Genomic DNA, 15804 nt, shown 5'->3' on the forward strand with positions numbered 1-15804 from the left:
ACTCCTTACATGACACTGGATATTCTTATGAAAGCAGCAGGTGAATGTCACTGCTTAAAAGAAGAACACACACAAACAGACATATACACACACATTTCAATATTAGACATGAATAATCTGGTGTTTCATAGACATCTTATGCTGGATCACTTGATCTTCATGAGTACTTACTATAGGAGCATCCATAGATCTCCACTCTCATACCAATCTTTCCATTTGGATTCCACTCCAGGGGTACAAAGCGAACAAAGCGGGCTCTCACGAAGTGTAGCATCTTGTGGAGAACCACACTGTCAGCATTCATGTTTCTGTCCAGGTTTAGAGCCTCTTTGTGTTCAAGATGTATCCCCACTTAATTCACTATCAACAACTCTCAAGCTAACATCTGAATACTATGACTGCAGAAGAGAATTTCATGAATTACTCTGAATGTGAAGGAGATAAAGCTCATTTCATGGTTGTGGAGTAAAAAAAAAAAAGTTTCATAATATCTTACAACACTTACAAGAAAAGTTTAGCATACCTATTTCTGATTTCCAGTGGCAAATGGTTATTCAAGTCCCTAGGGATATTAGCTTTGAACTTTTTATTGAGGCTTTATTCCATTATTGCCTCTCACCCTTGTAGAGGGCCTCACAGAGTATAAGAGTGTTTCTTTTTCTCAACTGAGGCACACATTTTAATATGTATATGTCATATATATATATATATATATATATATATATATATATATATATGAAAGTCTCAAATAAAATAACTATAGGCTGTGGAAATACCAACTCTTTTAAAGTGCTTACCTTGAAAACATGAAGATCTGAATTTTATTCCCAGTGCCTAAATCAAGTTGGATGTGATAGTACACATTAGTAATCCCAGTAGCAGGGAAATGGAGATGTCAAGACCTTTGTAGGTCACTGCTCAGCCAGCATAAGTTCAGATGGATATATCTGACCAAGTGAAAAGTTCTGGTTCAAATGATGTGATGATGCTCTTCTGGAACATTGGAGGTTTCTGTCTAGCTGCTTTTTTCACCCACACATGTAAACATATAAATAAATGCACACATCCATACACATGTGCAAACACACACATACACACACAGACACACACACACACACATTTCAATTTTCGACATGAATAATCTGGTGTTTCATAGACATCTTATGCTGGATCACTTGATCTTCATGAGTACTTACTATAGGAGCATCCATAGACCTCCACTCTCATGCCAATCTTTCCATTTGGATTCCACTCCAGGGGTACAAAGCGAACAAAGCGGGCTCTCACGGAGTGTAGCAGCTTGTGGTGAACCACACTGTCAGCATTCATGTTTCCTACAAATGTCTAAAGATGACAGGAATTCAGTGAATTATACAGTAGCAAGGATATAAAAAGAAGTATGCATGCTTATCCACTCAGGCTTTTGGGGAATGCCAACAATAACAACAAAACAAGACAAAATAAAACAAAGGTTCTAGTTTCCCTAACATTATTCTAATGTGGTGACAACCAATCCCTAGGCATTACACTTTTTCATAGCTATCAAATACTATTCTTTTGAGTGTTCCTCTGTCTACCATCATGCTTAGCTAAATTTTATGAATAAAAGGTATGACACATGAAAATTTAAAAGTTAACCACATCATGATGTTCCAGTTTCCCACATGTTTATACTCATTGTGAATTGTAAGATACCTGACAATCCCCTACTGGAAGGAAAGGTGTTATACTGAAATAATTGTCAATGTTACTTGAGGCCAGTTATTGCATAAAACACATAACATAATCACCACCATTTTTAAAATTAAAAGAAAAATTTGTGGTAGGATGGGAAACCTATAAGGAAATAAATCATCAAATCATTCAATCACCTAGTAGTTAGAAATTAGCCTGAAGTTCAGTTCTAAGACTGTCCTGTTCCGAGACCCAAGCATTTTTTTATAGTTCCCACTCTCTAAGCCATCATCAGGTTTCACAAAAATTAATCATCACAGTCTAGCTATATTAGCTATATGTGTAGTTCATTTTTCTGTTCATTTGTGATTGATGTTTATTTGCAAAAGTCACACATGATCCGAAGAGACAGTTCAGTGGTTAAGAATGTTTACTCTTAACTTCACACACTAACCAGGTCTAGTGTGGTCAGGAATCTTGGAGGACAACATAAAACAACCACTTTACTAAACCAGAATAACCTCTAACTTTATTCTAAATATTTGCCCTTACACGCACAGATAAGTGAAGTCCTCACACCTTATCAAGAAAACAATTTGCTGAAATAAAGAAACTATCACAGAAAACCACAACTGATGAAAATGTAGAGAACAAATAACTAGAGGATGCCCTGTGCCAACTGATACATACATCTACTACAGGGCTCCAGCACCTAAGTCTCAAGGACCAATAAGTAGGAGATGGAGGAAAGATTGTGAGAGTCAGAGGAATAGAACATTTCCTGTGAGATTGAGTCTCTTAAGAATATCAAGGGAATTATAACCAGGGAGTCTTACCCACATGGCTGAATAAATAGAAGCAAACAAGGACAACACCAATAGACATGTTAATATTGAAGGAGAAAGTTCAGGAACTATAAGCAACTAAGCAATGCTGAGAGCAGGAGAAGTAGTCTTCCCCTGAAAAGAACCCCTCAGTTGGTTATCCACTATCACATATTCAGTCCTGAAATCAGATACATATAGACAACATTGTACAGACAGAAAAGGGTATATATATATATGCATACGTATATAATTATATATAATGTACATATGAATATATATGAACAGTCTATAGAAAAAGAGGTTGTAAATTTGAGAAAGATTAAAAAGAGAAGTACATGTGATGGGTTGGGTTGGAGAGATGAATGGGAAGAATGACATGATAAAGTTATATTTTAATTTAAAAAATAAAATATAAATAATATAAAACAATGAATATTTTTTAAACAAGCCTGAAGAACGTAGTTTAGATTCCAGTATCCATATTATGAGCATGGAATGTTCCCATGCATACACATAATCCCATTATTAAAGTGGGAAGATATAGTACAGTTGCTGAGATTTGCTGGCAATCAGCCTATACAAAATCCAAAAGCCTACAGTTTATCAAGATGGCCTGCTCAAAGGACCGAGGCAGAGAGTGATAGAAGAGAACATATGGACATGTCTTCTGGAGTCTGTATGTGCTCAGGCACACTCACCCATGCAGAAATGTCCATATATACCTCATACACATACATGCTTCATAAGCACACACACATACGTACACACACACACACACACACTACAAGACCTGTTCCATCTACTTGTTTTATGTCTCATAACCTTCATCTACATGGATTATTATTTTACAATTATTATTTTTTCTATAGATTGCTTCCAATCCTATGCTTTAAAAAAACTTCAAGATCAAATATCTATAATAAAATTTAGCATCTAACCTATTTTAAAGAACATAATTCTGTGTAACTTGATGTGTTTATATTATAGAACTGTTCCAATTGAGCTTGACAAGATTGTTGTCTATATCGCAATGACAGGCTGTCAGCTATTACTCAGAGATGTGTTTCATTATGTCATGATTGTCTTTCTCAGTTTTAGTAATCTATAGTCTTCCTGATCATCTGCCATTACACCAAATAGTACAGACCTGATTTCACTCTAATGGCCACAGGAAACACCAAGAAAAACGATTTTGAGACACAGAAAGAATTTCCTCCCTCAACACATACACACACACACACACACACACACACACACACGAGAGCTACAGAGAGACAGACAGGGATATGGACAGGGACAGACAGACAGAGAAAAATTCCTCAAAGACATACCTGTGAAAATACCATTGTGTGAAACTACATAGTGTATTCTAACATAGACTTACTGATTCCTTGAAGCCCCATTGATAGGCATTTGAAAATCAACAGTTTCTAAATGCCATCCAAAGGCCTATCTTTCCAAGAGAGCAAAATAAAGGGAAATACTAGAAGCTCAGAGGTAATCATAAAAGCATTTTCTTGTTTTTGAAAAGCTAAATTTAAAAATAGATGGGGTAATTAGCATGCAAAACACAGAGTAAAAGGTGAAATGAATAAACTGACTCCAGCTTCCAAATTCCGGACTATTCTCCTGGAGTATGTGATAACATGGGTTTGAATCGGGCTCTCAGTAGTAGAAATGAAGAAATTATATGCAAGGAATTGCCCTGTTATTGATGACTAGCAAGGATGTAAAATACTGCATTTAATGAGAGAAAGAGAAAATCAAAACACAGAATTCTCTGAGTTCAAGCTTTTTTTTTTTGCTTGCTTGTTTTGTTAATGATGAATGCCTCTTTCATCATTTTAAGTGCAGAGAAAAGTATCAACTATTTCACAATTTCACACACCTGTCACTGATTTAGGCTGTCTGGCCACTCTTCATATGATGGCTGTCTAGGTAATTAGTTGTAGCTTTGTGGTTAGTGAAAGGAGATGATTGATACCCCTTTGTTGTGTAAATATTTTTGTCAGATTTAAACATTCCATTCAGTAGTCTTGCAAGAAGCTTCTTAAGCATGAAGGTAAACAACTAAAAATAGCTTCAAGAAGTCCCTGAAACTGAATAGATTCACTAGGCTACTCCCTGCTTGTGTAACAATAACAGCTAAAAGTCACTCCCAGAAGAGCAGAGCCAAGCTGTGAACAAGACTTAGACCAGACAACAGAAACCAAGTTGCCTGAAGGAGCTTTAGAGAAACTAAAAAATGTGGAAAGGATACTGTCCAAACTGTTGAGCTGCCTGCAGGCTGTACAGTGGGCTAAAGGATTCCCAGCTTTAACCCATGAGCTATCATCCATGCTTGGGTAGGCCTGATGATGCAGCTATCTGAGTAGTTTCTGCTCCTGTAAGGAGCTCTTCATACATATTCTGAGGGGACTGAGGTAGCAGAATAAACTTCTGTTCTTTTTTTTTTTTTTTTTTTTTTTTGGTTTTTTGAGACAGGGTTTCTCTGTGTAGCCCTGGTTGTCCTGGAACTCACTCTGTAGACCAGACAGGCCTCGAACTCAGAAATCCACCTGCCTCTGCCTCCCAAGTGCTGGGATTAAAGGCATGCACCACCACCACCCGGCTCTTCATTTTGTTCTTAAGATTCTGTTCTGTTTAATTGCCTTTAGTGAGAGACAGGACCAATGAAGAGGCAACAAAACAGCAGGACGGATTCCATCTTGCCTGTCCTTGGAGAAAGCTACTGTCTAGAAAGCTACAATCTGGAATGCTTGAAGTGATATGGCTCCCACACTTGGGTTCTGGCAAACATTCAAAGAGGCAAACATTTCTTTACCCTCTTGTGTAATGCCAAGGCTTAGAAACCACTGCTTGCAGAATTTTCTTTTGTAAACCCCCTTCACCTAGAGCTAGGATCACTCTCCTTCCTGTTCCATCAGGAAGGTAGCTTGGCTCAAGCTTAAACTTGAATAAAGATCCCTATGTGCTTGCATCACAATTGTGGTTCCTGGTGGTCTCTTTGGGATTTTTGCAATTTGCATACAACAGTTCCAGAAAATAATCCCAACAAAACTCACTGGTTCACCAAGATGGATGTTGGTGGTTTCCATACTTTGGTCTGTTGTGGCTTCCCTGAAAGGACTTTAGCCATGCAGAGCACGGGAAACAAGCCTCTGGCAGGATTTGCCTTCCTCTCCCATTCCTTCTGTCCTGGTAGAAACTTTTAAATTACGTTCCTGAAGCTATTGCCCAAGGTCTACTCTCTTATTTGGCATTTTCTTGTCTTAGGCTGACTACCAAACTCCACATATCAAGTATTGAAATACATTAATAAAATGTTCCCTTTGACTTACATAGTTAGCATGCCCAATTAAAATTCAGCACCTTATTTTAAAATGGGGTTCCCCTGTACCTTTATAAACTGCCGTTTTCCTGTGAGCCACATCTGTCTTCTCTCTAGCTAGCAGCAGTCCTTTGTCTTGTGGAACAAATAGCCCTCTCTCTTGTTCTCTTCTTCTTATCCCTCTTATCTTCCATCTCCTGTATGTCTCTTATTTCCTACCCTTTGTCCCTCTCTGGCAAATACATTTCTTTTGTGCATTGTTTTTGGACCTCCTGGCTGATACTCATCATTTTATTTCTTAATTCCCCAGGAAGTATTGGCACATAACAAAGTCCATTGCATTCTGCCTCTTTTGTCTAGTTTTAGCTTTTTTAGTAAGGAAAAGTGGAAGAATTTCACAATATATCTTATTTGTCTTGACTGATACTGCTATACATTAATATGACTCAATTTGGAGATGGTATAAAAGTGATAATTGATTTTATAGAAACTGGAAATCCTGGGATGATATGTAGTGTAGTCCTGGTATGGTAAATAGCATGAGAAAGCTGACACTGCTGCCAGCCACAAAGAAAAAAATAATGGCACATTCTTGCTGAGCTACATGTGGTATGTTGAGTTCATTCACAATGTGCATTGGATTTATCATGATATAAAATTATGAAGTATGGGTAGACAGTTACCAGGGTGTTCTGATTGTGACCACAGATAGGGATTGGTTAATGACAACTATGCTGTAGCATATGAGAACACTAATATACTCATGTTAATTCTTTATTCCTAAGAAGCACCCTAACCCCTGACTATTCAGATAATGTAACCATACCACAATGACGTATGTGCACACTCCAGTGATTCTCTCATTAGAAATCCTCCATGGAATCTGGCGTTTTCTCAGTACTACCTTTCCCTGGCCCAGCCTATAAAATTCATGCTTTTGCCTGATAAAAGGCCACTTGTCATCTTGCTCCTCTTCTTCAATTTTATGACCTCAGATTATTATCATACTTGCAGTCATTTCAAAAAAATGAAGTCCAAATGAAAGTCTGAATAATGTATACTTTGTGGTTAATATACCTTCATTAGTTATTTTGCATGCAAATATTATTTTCTCAGATGTACCAGCTAGAACTCTATTGCCACTCAACATATGTCCCTTTCCATTCTCACTGACAAGTTGCTATAAGCGTACTGGAGACTAATCATACCTTATAGGTATTATAGGTAATGTTTACATTAACTCCTTCATCTACTAGAGGTTCAGTTAGAAGAACAACTGTAAGATCTAGACAATAACAATTTCAAAAGCAACAACCCTTCCCTGGATATGTAGGACTCTATGACCATGACACTTCTACATACTTCCACTTAATCTCATCAAAATAGGTAGTTCTAAGGACTAGGAGGTGGCTCAAACAGGACAGTGATCATCAGGTAAGCATGAAAATCTGAGGTCAATTTCTAAAACATATGTAAAAAGCCAAGCACTGAAGAGCAAAGGTATAATCACAGCACTAGAGAGATGCTGAAAAGATCACTGAAGCTCATTGGTCAGTAGTCTAGCTAAATTTGATTGGCAGCCTCCAACTTCTGCCTCAAAAAATAAGGTGTAGAGTAAATGAGGTAGTTCAGTGGGGAGAGCCACATACTCAGCCTTCATAACCTGAGTTTAATCCCAAGATCCTGCAAGGTAGCAGGAGACAACTAATTACTGAAGGTACTCACTCCACATAAATTCTTGGCAGATATACCTATATACACAATGCACACATATACCCATACAACACTATTCCACATACACTCCAAAATAAAAACTGAAAGCACTTATCATTTTTTATATTCTCTTGTCAAATTTTATAAAACATTATGATTCCATATACATTATTTTTACTGTCTTCTATTGATACCTTAGATCTCTCATAGTTTAAACAACAACAACAAAAAAAATGTATAGAAAAAGTGATGTTGAAGTACAAGTGGAAGGTGCCTTGAATCTCCTTGTCCCTGCTCATACAGACATTAAACACCAATAACCTTGATTTAGAAGGAAGCTTCTTTAATAAGTAGCTCAATCATATGCTGACACCAATAAGAACCTTGCCAGTAGTACAAACCATGGGGCATCTTCTTTATGAAAATAAGTGTAACTGTGTGGTTCAATTATTGCTAGAAACTAAAGAAAACACATTTGTCAACTGCTTTAGTTAGTTTTCTCACTGCCTTGATAAAATTCAAAAGCACCATAAGGAAGAAACTGTCTATTTTCATGCAGAGGTGGAGTGGATACAGTCCATCAAACTAGGAAAAGCATGACAATAGGAACAGAGATTTGCTGGTCACATTGAATACTCAGTCAGGAAATAGTGAGTGACCAGGAAGTGGGACAAGATTACAGAGACTCCAAGTCATGTCCAGTCAATAGCTCACTTCCCCCAATGAGGCCCTGTTTCCTAAAGGTGCTATAACCATCCCAAACAACTATCTGGGAACCAAGTGTTGAAAAACTTAAGGTTATTGTGGGATGTTTTATATTCAAATCACAACATCAACCAAGGGCAAAATAGATTTATGAGTTTGTTTCCCACTGTCTTGAGTGATATAATCAACTAGTTATTTGTAAAGGATGAAGGCATTAAATTATTGATTGCAGATGGTCCCCACCAAAGCTTTCCATTGCTGTTGTGTTTTTGTACACTACCTGTGTGGAAAATAAGAAATGGGAAAGTGACTGTTGACAAGCCTGCTCCAGGTTCATTTCCATATCTACAATGAACCTGTTAACTCCAACATGAATGCCATATACAATGTACACATGGAAAGACTGAAATTCCTACTTAGAAAAACTCATCTTTTCACACTCCACTAAAGAAAAAGAATGCCTTTGCCCTTCTGAGAAAAGAGATAGAAAGCATTCTTTCATGTAAAGCAGAGACCTACTGTTTGAAAGTTGAAAGCAGAGCTTGGCCATCTGTTATTAAATCTCAGGTATGATGTGACATTTCTGTAATGGCTAGGCCCAAAGATAGGGGAGAACTAATGTATGTGTTTAAGGATAAAGCAGATGACGAAATCAAGAAAAAAGGTTGGATAAGCTTGTTAACCAGTTCACATGTATGTATGTATTGCAGTGGCTCCATAGTGTGATCCTGCTAACTCTATTCCCAAACTAACCATAGGTAGATCTTATTGCCACTTGACAAAAGAAATACATTATATATGAAACTGTGTATGTATAAGAATCAAAATTAGCTTGTCACATATCTCTATCTAGTATTTATCCTCTATCAATTATCGTGCATCTTCCTGTCAGTGAACTGTAAGGTACATGAGATAAATTATTGTAGAGTCATAATACCTTCTAAGTAGACAATAGAATGATACATTTGTTCTCTAAGATTCTGAGCTGCTACTTTCTCATAAAGCACCTTATACGATTACTGAACCCCAGAAATGCCAACTTCTTTCATAATGTATGAACTTGTTTAGAGAAATTTAAATCTTTTAGTGGCATTTGGGAAACAATGTCTTATTATTTAGTCAAGTTGTACTCAGACCTCCAATTCTTCTGCTTTAGCTTCCAATTTTAATAAGTGATATATGAAAGGCTTGTATACTGCTTTTAATGGTAAATCAAGGGATGGGAGGGTTTTTTGTTATGCAACATTTTTTTGTTTGTTTTTATAATTTAGTTTTTCTCAAATCATAATTCATTCACACAGGGGTTATAAACACAGAAAGGCAGGATGTGGGGAAGGGAATGACACTGGAGTGTGGGTGTTCAGGGGGGATACAGATATCTTCAGAACCGGGTATCGGCTGGCTGAAGGTTCAGGGTGCAATTCACTATGACTCTGCCTATGACTCGCTTGTCCTTATCTAAGTTGATATTGTCTGCCAAGGCTACCTATTTACAAGGTCTATGGCTACTCAGGCTTGTAAATTTCCACAGAAGCTGCCTGTTTACATTATCTTATAGCCATCTGTTTCAATGTTTTTCCACTGAGACCCAAGACTTAGTGTTAGTATACATGTATGACAGGCCTATTGCTGATTTTAGGCCTATGGCTGATTTTAGGCCTTCAGTGTGTAAGTAGGGCTGCCCCTGACATCTCTTCCCTTCTCTAAGTATAGAAGGGCTGTGGCAATTCTAAACTTGAGAAGGCGGGGATAGAGGCCTGACCTCCAGTATTTGAAGGGGACCTTGTAATGGCTCCAGTCCCCCTGTTGTTGTCCAGTGAGGCATGAGGACCATACCGGGATGGGAGTTTTAAACTCACTCTTAATGTTGATTCAGCACTAGGGCCACTAGAATATCATTGCAACTTAGAATTCCTACCATTCCAACAGTTGACCTCAAAGCTCTTAATTCTCATCATAGAGTGCCACAGAAGAGCACAATGCAGCATAGAGGAGTCTGCAGCTCCAAGATAGCAGCCTATCAAGAGGCCAAGGAAAGGATTACAAGGTGTAAGAGAGTAGTGCTTGCTGTTTCTTCCTTGGTGCTATCTATGATCATGATGTTCCACATGCAGATTCCTCCCACTAAACAGGACTTTAGAATGGTTTCTTAGTTTTTTCAACTGTAATTATCCAAAGTAAGGTTATGCCTGGTACTAGTATTGTGGGGATCAAATGATGACCAGAAAGTTGTTCCAACTATGTTTTATATTATTTAATCTCAGAAATTTTCAGGCTCAAGTCCATGCATCAGTGTCTGCACAAGTAGATAAGCTCCAACTTGTCAGTCAGGTAAGCAATTTCCTTCCAAGCTCAATTCTCACAACTGAGAATTTTGGAGCAGATAACAGACTCAATGAGAAACTAGTATTAAAACAGATAACATGTGTCTTTTTTCTTTCACTATCATGAGATTTGGATCACAGCAGAGGCTTTATAGGTTTGGTGTCACTCTTTGGTAGAATCACAATACAAACAAAGCTTATCAAAATCTCCTCTTTCCTGCTCTCATTTTTATTTTGGCTGTTACTCATCATTATTGGGCATGTAGAACTGGGAAATGATCAATGTTCAAGCACTGATTCCCCCCATTAAAAAAAAAAAAAACAATGTTTGCAGTTCTGAAAGGAATTCTTGTGATACAATGGGGGTTAAGGGGGGAAAAAGAAAAGAAAAAGAAATGATGCAGAAAACATTTCCACAGTAAAAGAAGTAATTTCTGATGCTAGGTTTGCTGATAAATTAAGACCAAATCCATGGCTGTTTATGACACTCTTTGAGGTCTGGCTCCAAGTGAATGGATACAAAATTAAAAATCTGGAATCCTGCTTTTGACAGCAGAAAAGAACATTGCTAAGTTGAGGAGATATTTCAGCCAATGATGCTTTAGTTGCAAACATGATGCTCTTTATTCCACCCTCAAGACCTATGTAGAAAGTTGGACCCAGTTGCACATATATTCTACTGGTGGTGACAGAAATGACAGGGTTTCTGGGGGTTAGAAGCCAGCCAGCTCAGTTAAGGTAGTGAGGTACAGGTTGACTGAGAAGCAATTGATATCTACTTCTGACCTCCACAGATATGGCAGGGCAAGAGTGTATAGAGGTTTCTCCATCATGTCTTCTTGGTGAAGCCAGTTCAGGTTTAGCTATAACTTTATCTTGATGGAGAATCACATGGAATATTACCTAATTCTATTTTAGTAGCCTGAGTGCAGAACATTCCAGCTAAATTATCCTAGGTTTTGTTAAACTGTCTGCTTGTGAAACCTTTGAAACAACTTTGCCACCTCCTTACATGGAGCAACAAAGAGAGATACCAGGATAAATTTTTTTTTTTTTGCTTTTAAAAGCCTCATGTTTTAAATGGATATACTTAGACACAAATGCCTGCATTTACTACAAGCTAGCTAAAATAAAGATTTGCAATTGACCATATGTGAGTGGTCTGAGTGGTTATATCTGGTGAAATTTCATCGTGAAACAGGTACACACATCTGTACACAGACACACACACACACACACACACACACACACACACAAACATACAGAGAGAGACAGAGACAGAGAGACAGAGAGAGAGACAGAGAGAGAGACAGAGAGGCAGAGAGACAGAGAGACAGAGAGACAGAGAGAGACAGAGACAGAGAGACAGACAGAGAGACAGACAGAGAGAAACAGACAGAGAGACAGACAGACACAGAGGAAGGAGGAGGAAAAGTGTCTTTGTAATTGCTGAAAGAAATGTTAGCCTGAGAACTTTATGGGAAGCTAACAACACAGATCTATTTATTTGAAACTACGCGTACACATGAAGACAGATGTTACAATTTTATCAATGAGTCTACAAAGATTCTATTTTACTTTTCAGTTAACTGCTTTTTGTAAGGAACATTGTAGGTGATGTCATTGTATAGTTGATGTCATAATGAATTAGAAAGCCAAGAAACTTTGAATGGGAAGTATTACTAAAAATTACCTATGATTATTTTATCACAAACAACCTCAGGGGTTCCATATTTCATCTCAGAATTTTTTCCAATCTCTATTATCTCATTTATTGAGAAAAGTTAAAGATTTCTGGTGGAATAAACTCTGGAACCCTGAAGAGAGTTTTGCAGCTGCAGTCTAGCACTGGAGGGTCCAAAGCAGGAGAAGGTAAAATTCCAGAGCAGTCTAGTCTAAGATGGATGCTAACTTTGAGCCAGCAATATAGAAAACCCCTACTTCAAAAAGTGGAGGAAGAGGAGGAGAAGAAGGAAGATAAGGAGAAGGGGGAAAGTAGAAAGGATACAGATATAAAATACTATTATTTTTAGTTCCTGGAATCAAAATATGATGTGGGGAAAGTTGACCATTGGATGTTTGTGTGTCCTTAAAATTAATACATTGAAACTTTAGCACCCAGCGTCATGGTATGAATCACGCCAGCATTCAGAAATATATTAGTTTCTGGAGGTTTACTCCTTATGTGGGGATTAATTATGTGACTGTTGAAGCAATGGACCATAAGAAATTAGGTCACTTTTTTGTGAGAGGAGGAAAAGTCTTGTGTCAGCCTGAGAAAACTTCAAAAAATCTCAACAACTTATTAGACCCGTTACAAGAAGTATTATGTGGAACCAGCCACTGGATGGACCAGATCCTAACCACGGTTTCACAGCAATGCTGACCACTTGCCTCCTACTTCAGTCTAAGTAGAAGACCCCTTAGATTTGAGAAGTAGAAAGGTATTTTAAATCCTATCTATAAAAACACTGAATAATCTACATTCTAATACACACACACACACACACACACACACACACATATATATATATAATCATTGCCAGCTTGTTATGGCTGGCACCCCAGTCCCTGATGCCAACAAATCAGATATTGGTCTTGTTCAAGATAAAAATGGGAGATACCTTCCTCTCTAATTTCCTCTGATTTCTTTCCTTCTCTCTTTTCTCTTTTTCCCCTACTACCTGTCCATCATATGATATCCCAGGAGATGAGTGGAAAGCTATTTACATATTATAAAGTAGGTCCTCAGCAGATGATGGATTTATAATTTTTTCTTGTTCTTTCTGACTCTAAACACAGAAGAAATAAATTTATAGCTTTTTTGGTCTGTAGAGTCTATGCTGATTAAGACAACAGATCTTCAGAATGACCAGTGTGAACTGAATAGTTTTGAAATCTAAATACAAAAGCCCCTCTATACAAACCCAACTGGAAAGAATGCTCTTTGACTCTTTTTATCAGTGAAGTACTGCATATTATTTTCTGTACATTGAGGTTTAAGATGTAGCTCAGATGAGAAAATGTTTGAAGCTCTGGGTTGAATCTCTAGCACTGAAATTCAGGCGTGGTAGCATACTTCTATAATACTATCATTCTAGAAATGGACACACAAGTATCAGAAAGTCAACAGCATCCTTGTTTTTATTAATGAATTTGATGTCAATCTGGGCTATAGAAAAGCCTAGACCTGCACCCTAAAATGCCTATGGGGCCTCAACTTTGCAACTTCAAAATTTTCAAAGACACTGGTTTCAGAATCAAAAGACATTATACTGCTTAATGTTAACTGCTGTTCAGCAGCAGAAGCTGGATTCTCTATCTCTATTCAAGAGTCCACACAACCTGAAGCAAAATGCCCAAGACTACAATTTTAATTACACATATATGCTATATGACTCAAGAGTGTTTCAGTTGTTTTTGGCAGATTATCTGAGATTCTAAATTAACCCATAAAGAGACAGTGAATTTACTCAGCTAAGAAAGGAAAAGGAAAATAATTCTTTTGGCACATTTACAGGAAGCTCTTTATTTAGAATAACGTAAAAGTGATAATAATCTTACATTGGATTCGAAATAGTTAGCTATTTTTCAATGAACAGTTTTATGGTGAAGTGGAAAACTGTTGCTTACTATATCCTGAATTTCATTTGGTACTTAAAAGAAAGTTATAGTTGTGAAATTTTTAAGCTGAATAAAACAACAGCAAAACAAGATAAGAAATATGCCCTAGAATTGAGAATTGGCCAGCCTTTTCCATTTGGTTGCAACAATGCGTCCTCCACAGGCATTAACCATGCTTTCTACTGCTCTCTCAAAACATCAGAGGGATCAGGAGGCTGCAGATATAATGTAGAGGGTTAACACTAGGTTAACTTGTTCACACAAAACTGTGTTAAATATGAGAAACACTGAGGTTCTCTTCAAACTTAACATCTTTTCCAAGCTTAAACACACAATTCTGAGTGATAGTTTGACCAATGACCTCTTAATGTGTAATCCTCTTTCAACGTTTTCTTTCTTTTTGTAGGTGTGTGTGTATATGTGCATTCACGTGTTTACATATATGCATGCATACATTCACATGTGTGCATGCATAGTGCCTGTAGAGACCAGAAGACAATCCTGAATATTTTCTACACTCACTTTTCACTTTATATTTTAAGTCTCTCAGTGAACTGGAGTTTATTGAGCCCCCTAGGCTGGCTGGACAATGAGATAAAGAATTATATCTTCAACTCCTCAGTATAGAGTTTCTGGAGAGTTTGGTTTAACTTTCTATTGCTGTTTTAAAATACTTACAAAATCTATCTTGTCAGGAGCCATAATAGGACAAGCTAATAATTGGTAGTTGATCATCCTGAAATGCTTGCCTCAGATTATTATCTGCGACAAGTGTGCCACATCAGCAAAGCTATGCTGGACATATTTTAGGAAAGATCCTGCTATTAATATGTTTTCCCTATTATTATTATTAAACATATATAACAATCACTAAGCAATAGCACTCCCCTTTGGAGCAGATCTCTGCAGACTCACGAAGATGTACTGTCTTGTAGTGATGCTATATAGATAAATAGACAACTTCTTAAGTCTTAATGATGATCCTATAAGAATTCCTAAAATTATATCAATGATTATTTAGCTCTTTTTATAGTGGGACTGATATTATGTCCCGTTCTGATAGTCAAAACTGCTATGAGAACTCTGCCAGTCTCCAAAGTGTCATCATTTAACAGCACTTAGATAGTAACCAGACTCCCTCCTGCTCAGAGCACATTCCAAGGTGGTTGTAAAACAATTAACCAAGGGTCACTAAAAGGGAACTCATGATTTGTTATAGGTGCTAGGACAGAAGGGAAAATATTGCTTGGGTTTATGTATACAAAACTTCACTAATATCTTAGTTATAGTTTTAAACCTTTGGTGAACCTGTGGAGCTAGACTGGTTATGGATGTTTAGTCAGATAATTACTCTTAGTGGATATGCATATAAACATTATCTGTTGTAAACTTCTATTTCAATTTATGATTTGACTTTTGGTGTGAACTTGTGATGAACTTTGTAACATGTGATCAGGTACTCTGAATGATATATAAGACAAAGGGACGTTCGTTAGTGGTCACTTCTCTTCACTTCTCTTCACCTCACTTCACTTCATTTCACTTTCTCTCTCTCTCTCTCTCTCTCTCTCTCTCTCTCTCTCTCTCTCTCTCTCTCTCTCTCTCT

The 15804-nt window shown here is 37.3% G+C and overlaps 1 protein-coding gene across 1 annotated transcript in view; it reads right to left on the minus strand.

The window, feature by feature from the left end:
* The window catches only part of LOC114609463 (contactin-associated protein like 5-2), a 737464-nt gene that overhangs the window by 424699 nt on the left and 296961 nt on the right, over positions 1 to 15804 (minus strand). The window contains exon 4 of the mRNA XM_028753828.1: positions 1197 to 1344. Coding sequence (XP_028609661.1) covers positions 1197 to 1344 — 148 coding nt within the window. The remainder of the gene's footprint in view (positions 1 to 1196; positions 1345 to 15804) is intronic.

The sequence above is a fragment of the Grammomys surdaster genome, unplaced genomic scaffold (genome assembly GCF_004785775.1).
Source record: "Grammomys surdaster isolate TR1022 unplaced genomic scaffold, NIH_TR_1.0 125973, whole genome shotgun sequence".
Lineage (NCBI taxonomy): Eukaryota > Metazoa > Chordata > Mammalia > Rodentia > Muridae > Grammomys > Grammomys surdaster.